At 43.2% G+C, this 17,725-nt stretch overlaps 1 protein-coding gene across 2 annotated transcripts in view; it reads left to right on the top strand.

Moving 5' to 3' along the window:
• Positions 1-17,725, top strand: part of DNER (delta/notch like EGF repeat containing) — a 277,810-nt gene that overhangs the window by 224,734 nt on the left and 35,351 nt on the right. For both annotated transcript variants that reach the window (XM_080799207.1, XM_080799206.1), the window contains one exon: positions 17,303-17,425. In XM_080799207.1, the coding sequence (XP_080655333.1) occupies positions 17,303-17,425 (123 nt within the window). The remainder of the gene's footprint in view (positions 1-17,302; positions 17,426-17,725) is intronic.

Genomic DNA, 17,725 nt, shown 5'->3' on the forward strand with positions numbered 1-17,725 from the left:
CCCCTGTATTCGTTAGTTACTGCTGCGTAACAAGCTGTTTCAAAATTTGTTAGCTTAATACAATCTATTATTATTTATGGGTCTGTGGTTGATAATTTGGGCAGGGCCTAGCTGGGGTGTCTCTTCTCCACCCACATGCTGTTCGGTGCTCACTCATGCTTTGTGGTCAGCCTGTTCGTCAGCTGGGGCTTGGCCAGTCCTGCAGGGCCTCAGCATGTGTCTGGCACTTGGCTGGAATGACAGCGGCCTCTCGCCGACATGTTGTTCACCATGCAGCAGACCAGTCGGGGCTTCTTCACAGGGCAGCTGGGTTTCAAAAGCAGCAAGGGAGGACAGGCCCAATGCACAAATATTCTTTACGGTTTCTTCTGTTGTTTGCTAATGTCTCACCGGCAGGAGCATATCCTTGGCCAAGTCCGCAGATTCCTTTTCTCAATGTGAAGAGCTATAGAGAGACTTTGTGACTGTTTTTTTTTTTTCCTTTGTAATCTACCATATCTTAAACCTACATATGTGAGGAATGTGAATGAGTTTAATATATTTATAAGAATAGATTTGAGGAGGATAGTTGAAAAATAGAAACAGTGTGCCATTACGATGGTTTGAGTGAAAGACGGGGTCCCACGGAACTTGCCTACCCAAGGGATAAGGAATATCTGGGAGACAGTTGCTTTCCTTACTCCGGAATTTCCTCACAAGTCTGTACAGATGGAGCCTGGTCTTCGCTTTATGTCAAGGAAATTCTATTTTCTACTTTTGATTATTTATATTCATGTTCTACTAGGATCTGCCCTTTTGATTTTTCACTGCTTTATAACCTCTTAAGTGAATAAGTGCCGTATTTTTAAGCATCCTCTATGATCACTTAGTAGAGGCAATAGGGACAGAACTCAGGGTGGACTCAAATAATTGAGTTCTGATTCTAGATCATTAGCGTTGAGAAATTCATAATCCAGTTGCCTCAAGATACAGTTCTGGTGGTTCCTTTTCTCCACAAGGTTCTTTTTTCCCCCCATAATTAATAACTATTTTATGTGTGTCTGTTTCTCATTTTGAATTTCTAATGTGAGAAAGTACAAGGGTTAATATACAAAACCATGTAGCCATTACATATTCTTTTTAAAGTTTTCATTTAAATTCCAGTTAGTTAACATACAGTGTAATATTAGTTTCAGGTGTACAATTCAGTGATTCAACACTTCCCTACATCACCTGATCTCATCACAGCAAGTGAGCTCCTTAATCCCAACCACATATTTAACCCATCCCTCCCCCCACCTCCCCACTGGTGACCATCAGTTTGTTCTTTATAGTTAAGAGTCTGTTTCTCAGTTTGCCTTTCTCTCTCTTTTTTCCCTTTACTTTTTTTTCTGTTTCTTAAATTCCACATATGAGTGAAAGCATATGGCATTCGTCTTCCTCTGACTGACTTATTTCACTTAGCATAACTCTCTAACTCCATCTATGTTGTTGCAAATGGCAGGGTATCACTCTTTTTATGGCTGAGTAATATTCCATTATATATATATTTTTTTATATTTATGTTTATATTTATATTTATACACACACACACACACACACCCCACAACTTCTTTATCCATTCATCAGTTGATGGACACGTGGGTTCCATAGTTTGGCTATTGTAGGTAATGCTGCTCTCAACATCAGGGTACATGTATCACTTTGAGTTAGTATTTTGCATTCTTCAGGTAAATACCTAGTAGTGCAAGGCTGGATTGTACAGTAGTTCTATTTTTAACTTTCTGAGGATCCCACAAACTCTTTTCCAGAGTGGCTGCCTCAGTTTGCCTTCCTACTAACAGTGTGAGAGAGTTCTCCTTTCTCCACATCCTCGCCAACACCTGTTGTTCCTTGTGTTGTTGATTTTAGCCATTCTGACAGGGGAGAGGTGATTTCTCATTGTAATAAAAGAATTTGCAATGGGAAAAAGACAGTCTCTTCACCAAATGGTGTTGGGAAAACATGGAAAAGAATGAAACTGTACCACTTTCTTATACCACACGCAAAGATAAATTCAAAATGAATTAAAGACCTTAACGTAAGACATGAAACAATAAAAATCCTAGAGAAGAACATATGCAGTAACTTCTTTGACATTGGCCATAGCAATTTCTTTCTAACTATGTCTTCTGAGACAGGGGAAGCAAAAGCAAAAATAAGCTATTGGGACTTCATCAAAATAAAAACTTTCTGCACAGTGAAGGAAACAATCAACAAAACTAAAAAGTAACCTATTGAAAGGGAGAAGATACTTGCAAGTGAAATATCTGATAAAGGGTTTGTGTCCAAAATGTATAAAAACTCAACACCCCAAATGAATAATCCAATTAAAAAATGGATGACTAGACGTTTTCTCAAAGAAGACATACAGATGGCCAACAGACACATGAAAAGATGCTCAGCATCACTGATCATCAGGGAAATGCAAATCAAAACCACAGTGAGATAATTCCATGAAGTTCTTTAGCTGAATCATGACTGTAAGAGTGAGCTTCAGCCCTTATGAGTATATAGCCCATAGGAATGGTGACCTAGTGGGAAGTGTGTGCTTCTAAAAATGTTTATGAATGACTATGATAAATTTCCTTGGTATTTAGCAATCTGGAGGATGCAGCATATGTACTTGAGAATGACAGTGACTAAGGGGGGAGGTTAGAGGATTGCTTTGCATTGTGTCTTTGAATGTCCTCATCCTCGGGGATAGGAGAGGAAAAGCAAATACACCTGGAGAAAAATCTACCTCTGCATTGTGGATTCTACGCACCAGAATTTTCTAGAATAGTCTTGATCACAGTGTTTTGTTTTCCATCACAACCACTTTGGTACTGAACTATGTATGAGGCCCCCTCTTATTACCAGAAACAGTGTAACTTTATCAGATCATGTTTCTCAAGTTTTGGTTTTTAAAAATTTTTATTTAAGATTGTCTGCCATTTTTGTTTTTCTTTTTAATTACAAAAATGTCCCCAGACTTACTGAAATATAATTGACATATAATGTTGTATAAATTTAGATGTATAATGTGTTTATTTGATACATTTACATGTTGCAAAGCAATTACCCCCATAGCATAGTTTACACCATCATGGCACCAAATTACCAGTTATTTTTTTGTATAAAAAAGTTGCTTTATGAGCAACTTTCAAGTATGTAATACAGTATTATTAAATAATCACCATACTGTACATTAGATCCCCAGAATGTGTTAATCCTATAACTGGAAGTTTGTACCCTTTGACCCACATCTCCCTAGCCCCAGGAAATCACCCTTCTGCTCTCTGTTTCTATGAATTCTGTCCACAGTTTTCTGATGGTATTCCTTTACCTAAAATGTTATTTCCTTGGGTTTGGGAAGCTAGATCAGAGATGTGGGGAAAAACTGCACTCACTCATCTGAATTTAGACTTGTTTTCCCACATTCTGATTAGGTATATATAACTCCCAGTCCTACAGGGAGAAATAAATGTTTGCCCACTTCTATACCCTTATTGTTCTCTCATTTTACACTGCCTCCCCCAAATTTGGCGTTTGCTGTCAGTTTGGGAATCCTTTGCATTGCTTTCTTCCTTGAAGCAAATCAGAGAGGAGTATAGTTTCATTCAGTCTATGCATCTATGGTTTGTAGGTCATTGGACCACATTCACTATTGGTTTATTCACATTGGTTTATTTACATGCCTGTGACTGGTACATGTTCTGACTATGTGTTTTGTGCTGGGTTTTTTTTTTTTTTTGATATGCTGATGGGAAGCCATAGATATTAAAAAATATTACCATGCCGTATCTGGCACCTGTCACAGGTAACTCCTCCCACCTCCCGCCCTTTTGAGAACTGGAAGCTGGGCGAGGTGGGTGCTTTGTAGCTCAGTGGCTCTCAGACTTCACTGTGCATTAGAATCACACAGAGGGCTTTTGAAAACAGAGTTCTGGGCTCCACCCAGAGTTCTGGAGTCAGCAGGTTTTGGGTGGGGCCCGAGAACTTGCATTTCCAGGGAGTTTCCAGGTAATGTTGATGCTGCTCGCCTTGGGGCCTCATGGAAAGAACCACTGTTACAGTGTGATGAACAGACACAAACCCTTTTGAGAGCAAACACCTTCAAAGAATATTTGGTGATGACTGAGTCAGTAAATTAAAATCAAATTTAAGCAAGTTTGTGAAATAAATGGGACGAGACGTTTAAAAAACTTTCCTGGACTATCATCTTTAGAAATTCTTCTTTGTTCGTCAACATACTTGCATGAAAATAGTCATCGAAGATTTATTTTCTCTTCAAAGGACTGTCATAGAAACTTAATCTTTGATTCCCCCCATGTGGGGTCCTGTGTCAGCCTGGGTGCCTTTCGTACTGATCCACCTCTAGAATGTGAGGGCTTTGAACCTACCTTTTCTTTTCCAAATCTCTACATTATTCTCCTCATCTCAAGTGTAAACCACGCCATTTTTATGTATATTTATAAGCATGCTAGTCAGATGAGGTGATGGAAATATATGGCATTAAGACATTTTATTTGTGTGGTGCCTGGGTGGCTCAGTCGGTTAACCGTCTGCCTTTGGCTCATGTCATGTTTCTGGGGGTCTGGATGGAGCCCTGCATTGGGCTCCCTGCTCAGTGGGGAGTCTGCTTCTCCCTCTCTGCCTCTCCCACCACTCCTTAGCCAGTGCTCTCGCTCTCTCTCTCGCTCATGCTCCCTCTCTAAATAAATAACCCCCAAACCCAAACCCAAGAAACAGAAAAAAAGCCCATTTTATTTGTTGTTTATAAAGAAACATGTACCACAGTGATCTTTAAATCAAAGTTGTAAAATATTATCTTGTCATTACATTTAATCTTCGATTTTAGTTCTTTAATCATAGTATGAGAAGAATTTGTATTTAAAAAATTACTTTCTGTAGGGCGTTACTAAGAAAAACAGGCTACTTTATAATGGGTAAGTTGAACTATAGCTACCCATGTGTTGAGAGGACATACTGGCGAATTTGCAAGCTGCAGAGAAATATATGAATGTTAAGCTTTATTAGTAAAGGAAACTATATTTCTTCTTTACGTATTTGCTTCCCCTTGTACATTCGTTTCCCTTTTGTAAAACATTTCTTTATGTCGCTCCTCCTTTGTTAAGCTCCTGAGTAACCTTTTTCCCCTCTCCTTTCAGCTGGCATGGATCATAGGTAGAAACCACCCTCTAGTGGCCAAAAGCATCATGAAAAAAAAAAAGACTATAAAGACAAAGCTAAAAAATGAGGAAGAGGTTGATTTTTGCATGTGACTAGTTTGTGACCTAGTTCCGAAGGTGAATCCAAGAGGAGACTTCTAGAAACACTTACACAACAGAGAAAAATCCCCAAGATGATGGACAGGCTTAAGCCTTGGTTTTTAGGGGCTGCTGTCTGGGAAGGCTCGCTGTTGAGTTCTTGAACATCGTCACGATCCAGCTGGGTTATCTACAGTATATTCTTTCATTTGTCCCTAAATGTGTTTGGAGGAGAATGCTATTTGTGAGGATGGAACTCAGGCCAGGGGTGGTTTGCTTTTCGACCATATACTTAAAGCTTTTTTTCCCTTCTCACGTGAATTAATGATGATTTACACTCTATTAATAAACCTAGAGAGGTTTCAGAATTTTTAACATCTCCAAAGATTTTCTTTTTTACATGTAAAAAAATGCAATTCTCCTTTAAAAAGGAGTTTTTCTTCATTAACAGGGCACCTTATCTTGATGGCTGTTCCTCATGTCTTAAAAAGTCTTCTTTTCTAATAAGACTGGATCTTTTCCCTCTATACACGCCTCCACCTAAAAATTACCCTTAATAAAGTCAGCCTTTTCTTAATGTTACCAGCTATCCTTTTGCCCAAACAACTGTAGACACAGCACGGGTATTGTTTCCCTCGGTAATCAGCGAGTGAAACACCTGTAAAAGCATCTTTGATATTTTTCTTTCTGTGTCACGCAAGTAACGTATTTTCAGTGTGGGAAGTTAGAAATTTGAATATACACACTTAAAATATAAATATAAAAAAGGAATCCTTTGATTTCCCTCCTGACAAAAACTGTCAATTTCAGGAGACCCACTCCCAGGCATTTTCATGATTTGTCCAGATCAGACATTTGCAAAGGAAAGAACTCCCGCTGTAACTATGTATGCAAAGGTTATTTTGCACTGTGATTCCATCTTCCTAGCAAATTCAGTTCACTCACTGTGACTGAGTGTCGTCTATATTCACCAACCTGTGTGCTAAGGAAAGGAGAAGAGAACGGACCCGTTGTTAAAGAGAAAGTACAGAATTTGGGATCAGAGTTTGAGCTGTGAGCCAAGTTTACTGCCTGGCGGGAAACCAGATCCAGCACAGAGGAGCGTCTCAGGGGATGAGAGGGCTGAGAGGGAAGGCAAATGGGTAGGTTTTTTTAAAAAGCCAAATGTAAACAGACTCCGTTTCATATTAGAAGAATCCAGGTATCTGAGCATCTGCCTGGGAAATCTGGGCTCACAGGTTGTGGCATCGCAGAGCTGGTCCCGTTTATGTTTTTCCAGAAAGCAGGCTTCCCTGCCGACGGGAGGCAGTGGCCCTGGGACATAGGTGCTCTTCTGGGCTGTGGCATTTTAGTGCTCTCGTGGTGTATTCAAGGCAGGCACCTCTTTTCAGAATTCTGGTACCTTCATTGTCCTTGAAAATCAGATGCGTGCAGTGGTCAGCAGACCAGGGGGACACATACCTCATTTGTTATGTGTTCGGTGGGTATCATATGCCGGGCACCCTGCTGGACTGTGCGGCCACTTCAGGTGAAATGTCAAGTGTGCGTCCTCCTAGGGATGGGTGGGGGGGCCCTCCTTTTATAAGGACTCAGCAGCTTCTGTTGCAACAAGCACCCCTGAACTACCCAGATGGAAGATGCCATGTCCTGGCCCTTGAGACAGTGACACATGGGTGGCCCAGAGCTCCCCACCTGTAAACACTTAACCCTGTGTTACAGAAAGAGGTTTGTGGAAGGAAAGGGGTTCGAATCCATTTTATTGGCATTAAAGATAACTCGAGAGGCAAGACTTTCTTCACTCAAATGTTCAAATCACTCCCCCCCACCACCCCTCAGTGCCCCACTGTCTCGTGACTCTTGCAAGCAGTGCTCATATCCCGTTGGTCATTGGTCGGTGGTTACACCAGGGGGCGGTGTGGCTCCACAGGGGACCCACAACTTCTGGAGTCATTCCATCTCCTTTCCACCCCTTTCTGTCTTTTTAGGAGTTCTTTCCCTGTGCCTCTTTCCCCCATCTCCCCCTTGATATTCCGGATCCCTGTCTTCTACCCTCTCCCCCTCTCTCTTCTTCCTCCTACTCCTTGTCTTTCTGTCTCCCTCTCTCTCTCTGCTTCCTCCCTCCCCCAACTTCTTGCGTCTGACCCCAAACCTTTCTTTTTTTAGCTACCATTCTATAGATCCCCTCAGTACCTAGCTCACTCCTGGTCAGTATAGTCAGAATTGGTCAGATGGTCATTAAAACGAGCTGATGTTTTTTCTTCATGTGGCTTTCCTGGGAGAAATTGTCAATTCACTTTGTTTGATTAAGATCTACTTCTAGAAAGTGGTTTTACCAGCTTTCTGGCTTTCCATCCCAATCCCTGCTGCAGCCCCACCATGGGAATGAGATTCTGTTGTATGGGAAAGTGCCTAGAACAGAAACTGACCCCTGGAAGGGGGTTCAATAAATGTCAGTTTCCTCCTTCCTCCCGGAAGGCGTTGCAACCTCTCTGGGTAAGCCAAGCGGGGAAGCTGGGACTCACCTACATCCTTGCCCTTTCTCAAGCTCCACATCCCATTTCTTACAAGTGTTGCTGTTTTCCTTTTTAAATGGCTCTTGATACTTCCTCTCTGGCTGGCCCTGCCACCACACTCATCCTGCTCGTGTTTTCCCTGGGACGATTGCCATATGTCTTCACTGATTTCTCTGCATTGATTCTTACGGGGCTTTCCCCCATTCACCGGAAAAGTGATCTTCCTGAGAGGCGCACTTGATATCTCACTCTCTGTCCCACCCCCCACTCCCCCCCCCCACCACTGCCACTCCGTTGAAGGTATCACCTGGTCTGGTGGCTGCCAGCATCTTGTTTGTTCTCTGCCCTCTCTGCCCTCTGCTCTTCTGTGGACCTCAGCCCATCTCTGCAAGGAGACGTAGCAGCCTGGCCCGCCCACCATCGGACTTCTGTCCACCCTGCCTCTCCTGTCTTGAATTTCCCGGCGCCCCCCCCCCCACTTGCTGCTGCCTACACGTAACCCACCTCTCAGCTCACTGTCCCTTCCTCAGGGCTGTCTCCCTGGAGCTCAGCCAAGGCCAGTTCTCCCACTCCTCCTTCCCCCTGGCACCCTGCCTTGGGGATTGCCCCCTTGCTCACACTCACCCAGTTATGATTTCACATGTATTTGGATGATTGTTTGGTGTCTGTCTCCTTTCAATGCCCCCCAGTAGAGGTATTCCATCTATTTTCACACATAGGAAGCACTTAATAATTGTATGTTGCATTAAAGAATGAATCAGTCGAAGAGGCAGACAGGAGACCGGAACGCGGCCAGCCTTCACCCAACGACTGTGAAAGGCAGCGGCAGCCTGCAGGGATGGGAAGACAGACTCATCGCATGAACTGTTAGGATATGACTTACAGCTGGCTCTCTGTCATCCGTCTTTCTCGGAAGCCCAGCAAGGGACGTGCAAATCTGTAGATGGCTCAGCAGTGTATAAATACTAGGGAGCCTGGAGAGTCTAAAACTTTAATTTAGCCTCTATGTATGGTCCTTCCAATTTAATGTTTCTGAGAAACACAGCCAGGGAAACATTGATTGATTTGGGTCTTCTCACATCTATTTTCTCTCTGGTTCCGGTGCCTCCAGCAACGAAAGGATGAGAAATTAGGGAGTAAAGAAAGAAGCAGCCTCGGCAGCCACTGTGCTCCACGCGCCAGCGAGGCTCTGTCTCCTTACACAACTTCCTCCCATTTATAGATGTTTTCCTTTTGTGTGTGTGTGTGTGTGTGTGTGTGAGAGAGAGAGAGAGAGAGAGACGGGGATGTAATTGCTGCTTGGAATTCTGTACAGATACGAACATCAGCATATCTGTTTAGAACAGAACATTGGAACCCTCAATGGGATTAATGTGAACAGGGATTCATACGTACTTTATTTCTTTCCTGTTCTTACAAAAATTCCTATTGTGATCATATCAGCAGAGAGTGTGATATTGTGCACCTGCACACGTGCACACACAAGCTCACACACACATACACTCTCCCTAAAACCAAGCTCTCAGCCCAGTAGAATGATTGCCCTGCCCATCACTCCGTGGTCCCGAAGGGTCTCTAGGGCAATCAGTGAGTTTAGCGAGAATTTGAAAGCTCACAGCCATACTAATGTAACAGGATTGTTTTCCCTTTTGCCCACATTTTTAACTCACGTGAGAGAATGTTTGGAGGGTTTGATGTCTCAGGAAGCGGTCTAGACTTGAATCAGGGAGTCTGGGGCTTCCACGTTTTATCATTCAATGTGAAATGAGAGGAAACATCCTCTGAGTTGCTACATGCCCTTAAAGGAACCACCTCCTTCTCCCCCGATCACTTCAGTCTGACCTTAAAGTAAAACAAAAAAACGAACAAAACCCCAGACGCTTCAAATTTGCGCTCACCTTGAATTTGGCCTGTGCTGGGGGAGTGAGCCTTGTGGCTTCCCTGGTGTTTTGAACGCACTGCCACATCGCTGTTGGGTTTTGAAGGAGCTCTTTGCTTTTTCTGAGGCAGTGGGGAGCAGAGGAAGCCATCTGGCTACAACCGGAGTCCCCCCAGTTTGGGATTTTTAGAGTGAGCTGCGGTGGGCAAGGGGAGAGAAGAGCTGCGGAGTAGACAGCGTGGGGCCAGAGCCTCTCTTCTGTTAAGATGAATATTTAAGGGATGTTGTCTTGGGACAACGTTGAGAGAGCAGAAAAGGAAATGGCAGCAAAAAGCCTTGGCTTTCAATGGACAGAACAAAACCTGGAGATGGCCATGGTATTCTAGAACCCTTCAGACCCCAGGGGAGTCAAATCCTGGCTCACTGTGCCTTTGCTAAGCCAGTCAGTAGTGTAGGACTTTGCTCTTCAAGGGAGGACACAGAGGAATTAAAACCTAATGGCAGACCTTTCAGCAGGGTTCTCAGTAGCTCCAATAATCAGTCACCAGATGAGGCTTCTCTCCTTTTTCCTTTCTGTCTGTCTATCATCTATCTCTCTCTCTCTCTGTCTATCTGTTTACTTATTTCTTTTTATTGAACTGTAGTTGACATACAATTCATATTAATTTCAGGTGCACAACACCGTGATTCGACAAGCCTATATGTTACGCTGTACAGACCACTAGTAGAACTGTCATCGGTCCCCATGTAATGCTATTACAATGTCATTGACTATATTCTTCGTGCTGTCACTCTCATCCCTGTGACTTATTCAGTCCGTAACTGGAAGCCTGTACCTCCTACTCTTCTCTCCTCTCTTTATTCCATTCATTTGGTATTTGAGTCTGGCTAGCCCCAGATGAACTGAGTGTCCATATTCTCTCACTGTGGGAGGAAGTCACCCAGGTATTATATTAAACCCATAGTCACAGATGGACCCCTCAGTTCTGCCCCTAAAAATCCCTTTTCTCAATGAATGTACTCTCTTCACCATGAAAAATCCAAACCTACACATTCTGAAATGTCCTCGAGTTGTTCTCGTGTTCTAAAAAGGATCTAGGACGTTGGTTCTCAAAGGGGGTTTATGTTCTCCAGGAGCCATATGGCCGTGTCTGGAGACCTTTTTGGTTGTCACGACTGGGGAGAGGTGGGCTGCTGGCATGTAGTGGGTAGAGACCAGCAATGCTGCCCAACATCCTACAATGTACCGTACAGCTCCCAGCCATCAAGAATGATCTGATCCAAAATTTCAGTACCGTTGTGGTTGAGAAACCCTGATTTTGGGTGTTAAAGACTGAATTTTGTCTCTCAATTTCATATGTTGAAGTCCTAACCCCCCCTCCTCAACCACCCTAGTGTGACTGTAAAGGAAGTGCCTTCAAAGAAGGAATTAAGGTTCAATGAGGCCTTTAGGATGGGGCTGTAAACCAGTATGACTGGTTTCCCATAACTGTCCAAAACCACCCGGGGGGTGTGCCTACAGAGATAAGGCCACATGGAGACAAGACACAAGTGGCCATCCACAAGGCGAGGAGAGAAACCAAGGCAAGGAGATTTCCAGCTTCCAGAACTGTGAGAAAATAAATTTCTGTTATTTAATCCCCCCAGCCTGTGGCATTTGGTTATCACGGCCCTAGTAGACTGGTACGCTAGGTAATACATTCTGGGGATGTTCTCGGGAGAGTAGGAAGAACACAGGGTTGACTGTGTGTCCTTGGGCAAGTTTCTTTATCTCTTTGACCCTTAATTCCTCATGGAGGAACACAGGGTTGACTGTCTTTCCTCATCCATATGCTGGGACTAGCCATGCCCATCATTTTGGACTGTCATGAGGATTCAACCAGTTAGCACATGGGAAGGGGCTGGTAAAGCAGATGACACTCGTGTGCTATTAGATTGTAAGCTTCTTGCAGATGGAGACCTGCCATTGAGCTTTGTATCCGCAGTACCTGAAAGCTCCTGGCACATTCTGGGCACATCTTAAATGTGTGTTGGTTTAATCAATGGCACTGTGGGTGCTGATCCAACAACTATTTTGAGTATCGTTTCTGTGCCAGACAGTGAATACAGTGTCTGTGAATAGTGCGGTCTGTCTTCCAGCTAGTATTCTAGAGGAGGAAGAGAAATAATAGTCTAGAATAGGAATTGAAATTTGATTTCAGACAGTTATAAGTGTTGCCACTAAATCAGCTAAGTACTAGGGTGAGTAACTGGTGGGAGAAGCTTTAGACAGTGTTGTCAGAAAATGATCCGGAGAAGGGGTTTTTGCCTTGTTTTGTCTATAGATACAGGTGTGCTCTGTCGGTGATTTAAGTTCTTCAAGACCTGTTGCTCTTGTGAAGGGGTTTTCCCAAGTGGTGAACAACTCTAGGTACAGTCTTCTCTGGATTTATCCAGTAGTTACACTCCAGAAAAACTCAGCATGTCTTAAAAACTGTATATGTCAGTGTGCATGTAAAGCTATTAGGTTCTACGCCTGGAGGCTCCTGGAACAGGGTTTTCGCCTCCATGAATTTCTGATGGACAGACTGAAGTCCTGAGGGACACCAGAGTATCCTTGTTGTGAGCAGTATCCTAGACATTACAAGATGGTTACTATCTCTGGCCTCTACCCAGTAAATTCCAGTTGAATCCTCCAATCAGTGTGATAAGCCATCCCTTCCTTCCCCCAACTTTCAAAATAACCTCTATAAGGCAGTTTACCTCCCATTGAGGGTTATGATTTTTTTAAAGATTTTGTTTATTTGAGAGAGAAAGAGCACAAGCAGGGGAGGGGCAGAGGGACAAGCAGACTCTCCGCTGAGTGCAGAGCCTGATGCAGGGCTCGATCCCAGGACCCTGAGATCATGAACTGAGCTGAAGGCAGACACTTAACCAACTGAGCCACCCAGGTGCCCCTCCAGTAGCTTTATAATCTTCTAATTCAGCTGCCATTTTTCGGTCTTTAGACTCTTTGAGCCGCCTTCCTTGATTTCCTTTCTTCCCTTGGCTCCCATGACATTGCTGTCCCTGGCCTTTACTCCTCTCCTTTGTCTTATCCCTGCCCAGTGTCCTGATCTGGTTTCTCCTTCTCTACCTGCCCGTCCATGTAGATCTGACCTCAGCCCCTTCTTTTTTTTCTCTCGAGTTTTTCTTTGATGAAACTTCAACACCACTTCAAGGCCACTAATCCCCAAGATGCCGTTTCTACACTATTTAAGCCTATTTTTCCAACTGCAACCTGGACCTCCCTAAGCGAGCCCTAAGTTAAACAAAATCCAACTGGTCAACTTTCTCAAAACCCTGATATTCCTTTGGTCGTGTTAATGACAACATTATCCACTCACTCAGCCTAAACGCAGCGGCCATAGTGACCACGCTCACTGTTCACGTCCGATCGCTACGTTCTGTCAATTTAAGGAATATTGGAGTCGAATATTCAGGAGCAAGTCATGCAAAGATGGGAGTGGTGGTGATGAAGATAGCTGCCCTGGAAAGGGCCACTCTGATCTCACCCTTCTGATCTTTTTTAATTTAAAAAAGTTCTTTGGACTAGCCTATTTTCCCTAGACCCTGGGCATACTGCCCTGAGCTAATTTGTTTGCCCAAATTAATTACTCTCTGGGGGTGGCAGCCTCATTTCCACACCACCTCTTTGGGAAGGAGTGCCTTTTTATTCAAATAGTCCGACTTAGGTTCTTGGGTACTCAGTGTAAGGAGTGCCGTGACATTTCCATAAAGATGTTGAGATGTTACCATCCCCGAAGAAATGGTTTCAGAAAATGAAACCTTTATCTTTTTCTTTTCCCGCAAGGAAGAAAAACATCTTCAGCTTAATTATCTCTGTAAAATAACGTCCTCATTTGCTTTTCATGTTACTAGTGGAAGAAGAGAATGATACAGCTTGTGAAGAATGAAAACAATTACGGATGATTTCATGAAATTTGCTTTTGATTTTTGTGTATGTAAATAACACTTCAGTTGGGAGGTCAAAAATGCTTGTGGGGTTATCTGTTGTTCTTCCAAGTGATTTTCAAAAGATCTATTAGGAGAGCAAATACAATTGAAAAGCTGCTCCTTGCGACGGTTGGTCCACACTGAGAAGCCAAAAGACAATGAACTCATTAGGTAGGTTACGTGTTACAGTTCTTTAATTGTGAGAAAAATCGTATAACATGAAATCTACCCTATTAACACATTTTTAAGGGTACAGTGCAGTTTTGTTAATGATATGTACATTGTCAAATAGCAAAACTGAATTTGCAAAACTGAAACTCTATATCCATTGACAAGCAACTCCCTATTTTCCCCTCCCCCGAGCCCCTGGCAACCACCATTCTACTCTGCTTCTCTGAGTTTCACAACTTCAGATGCCTCATATAAGTAGAATCAGGAAATATTGTCCTTCAGTGACTGGCTTATCTCACTTAGCTTATAGTCTCAAGGTTCCTCCATGTTATAGCATACAACAAGATTTCTTTCCTTTTTAAGGGCTGAATAATATTCCATTGTATGTATAAACTACATTTTCTTCATCCATTCATCCGTTGACTGACATTTTGGTTGATTCTATCTCTTGGCTGTTGTGAGTAATGCTGCAGTGAATATGAGAATGCAAATATCTCTTTGAGATCCTATTTTGGGTTATTTTGGATAAATCCTGGAAATGGGATTATAATTCATATGATAGTTCTATTTTTTTTTTAAATATTTATTTATTTATTTATTTGTCAGAGAGAGAGAGAGAGAGAGGAGCGAGAGTGAGCACAAGCAGACAGAGTGGCAGGCAGAGGGAGAAGCAGGCTCCCCGCCAAGCAAGGAGCCCGATGCGGGACTCGATCCCAGGACGCTGGGATCATGACCTGAGCCGAAGGCAGCTGCTTAACCAACTGAGCCATCCAGGCGTCCCTGATAGTTCTATTTTTAATTTGGGGGGATTCTCTCTATTGTTTTCCATAGTGGCTGCACCATTTCACATTTCCATCAGCAGTATACAAGGGTTCTAATTTCTCCGTATCCTTGCCAACACTTTCAATTGTGTGTGTGTGTGTGTGTGTGTGTGTGTGTGTGTTTATAATGGTGGTTCTAATAGGTGGGATGCAATATCTCATTGTGGTTTTGATTTGCAATTTCCTGCTGATTAGTGATGTTGAGCATCTTTTTGTGTAACCTGTTGGCTAATTTGTATTCTCTTACACATTCCACAAATAACAACTCAAAATGGATTAAAGACCTAAATGTAAGACCTGAAACTATAACACTCCTAGAAGAAAACATAGGGGAAAACCTTCATAATATTGGTCTTGGCAATGATTTCTTGGCTATGACACCAGAAGTACAGACAACAAAAGCAAAAATAGAGAAGTGGGGCTCTATCAAACTAAGAAGCAGTACAGCAAAGGAAGCAATCAACTGAGTAAAAGCCAACTATGGAATGGGAGAAAATGCTTGCAAACTCTCTATTTGGTAAGGAGTTAATATCCAAAACTCTTATAAAAAGAAAGGTTTTCTGTTGAACCCAGATCAGAAGTCAGCAAACTTGTCCTCCAAGAGGCCCGCTAGTAAGGATTTGGGGCTTCACAGACTATAGAGTCTTTGTTGCAACTACTCATGCTGCCTTTGTAATGGGAACACAGCCGTAGACAATGCATAAAGGGATGAATGCGGCTGTGTTTCAATAAAACTTTATTTATAAAACCAGACTGGGATGCATTTGGCCTGTGAGCCAGAGTTTGCTGATCTTTAGTGTAGAGCAGGGTTCTCTGCATCTGGCGTTGTTAGCATTTTAGCTGGATTTTTTTTTTTTCTTTTTTTGGGGAGGGTGGTCATGGAGGGCTGTCCTATGCCTCCTAGGATGTTTAGTAGGATCCTGACGCTAGATACCAGTGGCAGCCTTCTTCCCCTCCAGCCTAGTCTCGACAACCAAAAGCACCTCCAAGCATTGCCAAATTCTGGGTGCAAAATCATTGTCCATTGAGAAACTCTGATCTAGATGATCAAAATACTGATGAAGAGTAATAAGAAATATTTCCCTAAAATTACAAAAAGTAGGGGAAGATGGAAGAATTGAAAACCATGGCCTGTTTGTCTCAGGTAGGTCAAGGTCTCAAAGGGGCCAGTATCACTGCCTCATTTGGGAGAGCAGTTCAAAAACAGCCTAAATGGCAACAAATTTGAAAACGGCTCTGTTAATACTATACAGATGGGAGCTTAACCGACTTTTGCGATAGGCACGAGAAACAAAACAGTTCCACACATGAGCATGTCCTAATGCAACTTTCTGAGTCTGAGGGTTGGCTATGAGTTGGAAAGCTGAGGGGAAAAAAACTAGTAGTTCTAGTTCTCATTTGAGGAAGGGTTTATTTTTTCTGCTTATCTGAATTCAGAACCAACACAGGCAGGGTGATTTTTGAAAGCACTCACGTGTTTCTCATTGTTTGGACAGGCCAGGAAAAAAAAATGGCTTGGTTTCACTGCAAATTGGCACTGACGCATGTTTTTGAAAGTTAAAAACAGTATAACATTCATGAGTGAATCTCAAAGAATGTTGTCTTCTTGTCCTTCAGCATAAACACCTGTGCTGTGAATGGAGTAAAAGTCATCTTTATTGAGAAACTGGTAGTTTCTTTTTCTTCATTGCTCTTATTTTATTTTTAAAGTACAAAATATTATAATTGAGATAATAGTTCTTTTATTTTTTTAAGATTTCATTTCTTTATCTGAGAGAGAGAGCAGAGGGAGAGGGAGAAGCAGATTTCCTACTGAGCGCAGAGCCCGACATGGTGCTCAAACCCAGGATCCTGAGATCATGACCTGAGCTGAAGTCAGCCACTCAACCAACTGAGCCACCCACATGCTCCAAGCGAATCACAATTTTAAATTAAAAAGAATTACCTCACTTTTTTTTTAACAATTAAAAAAAATTATTTGACCGAGAGAGAGATCACAAGTAGGGAGGCAGGCAGAGAGAGAGGGGGAAGCAGGCTCCCTGCTGAGCAGAGAGCCTGATGTGGGGCTCGATCCCAGGACCCTGAGATCATGACCTGAGCCGAAAGCAGAGGCTTTAACCTATTGAGCCAACCAAGCACTCCAGAATTACCCCACGTTTTATCAGGAGTTTCTGTGAAGCCTTTTTAGCTGACTTTCTGCTTAAGAGCAAAGGAAATACATGGTTCCCTTTCTTTTTTAATTAAACCCCCTTTACTTGCTAGATACCGCTTTCTGATTGGAGAAGGAGTGGTCCACATCCTTGAAAGGAGCTCTTCCTCCCATGCTGTCAGTCCCGCTCTGATTATCCCTGTCTCCTGTGGCCACACTGATGCACTCAGACCCTTGTCTCTGGGTCACTAGTGTCGTTGGACATGGTGTAGTAATGAGACCATCTGGAGGATAAATGGGATCACTCCTTTTATACTTGGGATCCTGCAAAGAGTGATGAGAACAGACCCTCCTAGCTTTCCCGGAAAGCCACATTGCAACTATACCCCAGAGGACCCAGCTCCCTAAGTCCCCTCTGTCCATGCCTTGCTACCATCGCTGACCCGGCCTCCTTCCTTGTAGACTGGTCCAGTGTGGGTTTAAATGGAACCGTTTGACCGCAGGCCTTTTTCTCTGCCCTCCAGGTTACCACGGCCTCTACTGTGAGGAAGAATATAACGAGTGCCTCTCTGCCCCTTGCCTGAACGCCGCCACCTGCAGGGACCTCGTTAACGGCTATGAGTGCGTGTGTCTGGCTGAATACAAAGGTGAGCCCCGGTTGGCCTTCTTGTGCCCGAGTGGCCTGCATGACGTCATGGATTTCTCAACCCAGATGCATGAACCTCTAATTGGAGCATTACATTATTCACAACAAAAACCAAATGCTGGAGATGGGATGATTTATGGGACCAGAGAGAGCGATCAGCCTGCCCAGGGTTTCCTCCTGATAAGCTGAAAAATCTCTCTCCTGCCCTTTCCTTCTTCTTGTCTCCTTGCTCTTTTCTCTGTTGAATGTGTGCAAAGCCAATGGAAAGAAGCAAGCCTAAGTGCACCATCAGACACAGATG

This window comes from Martes martes, assembly GCF_963455335.1.
Source record: "Martes martes genome assembly, chromosome: 3".
NCBI classification, from domain to species: domain Eukaryota; kingdom Metazoa; phylum Chordata; class Mammalia; order Carnivora; family Mustelidae; genus Martes; species Martes martes.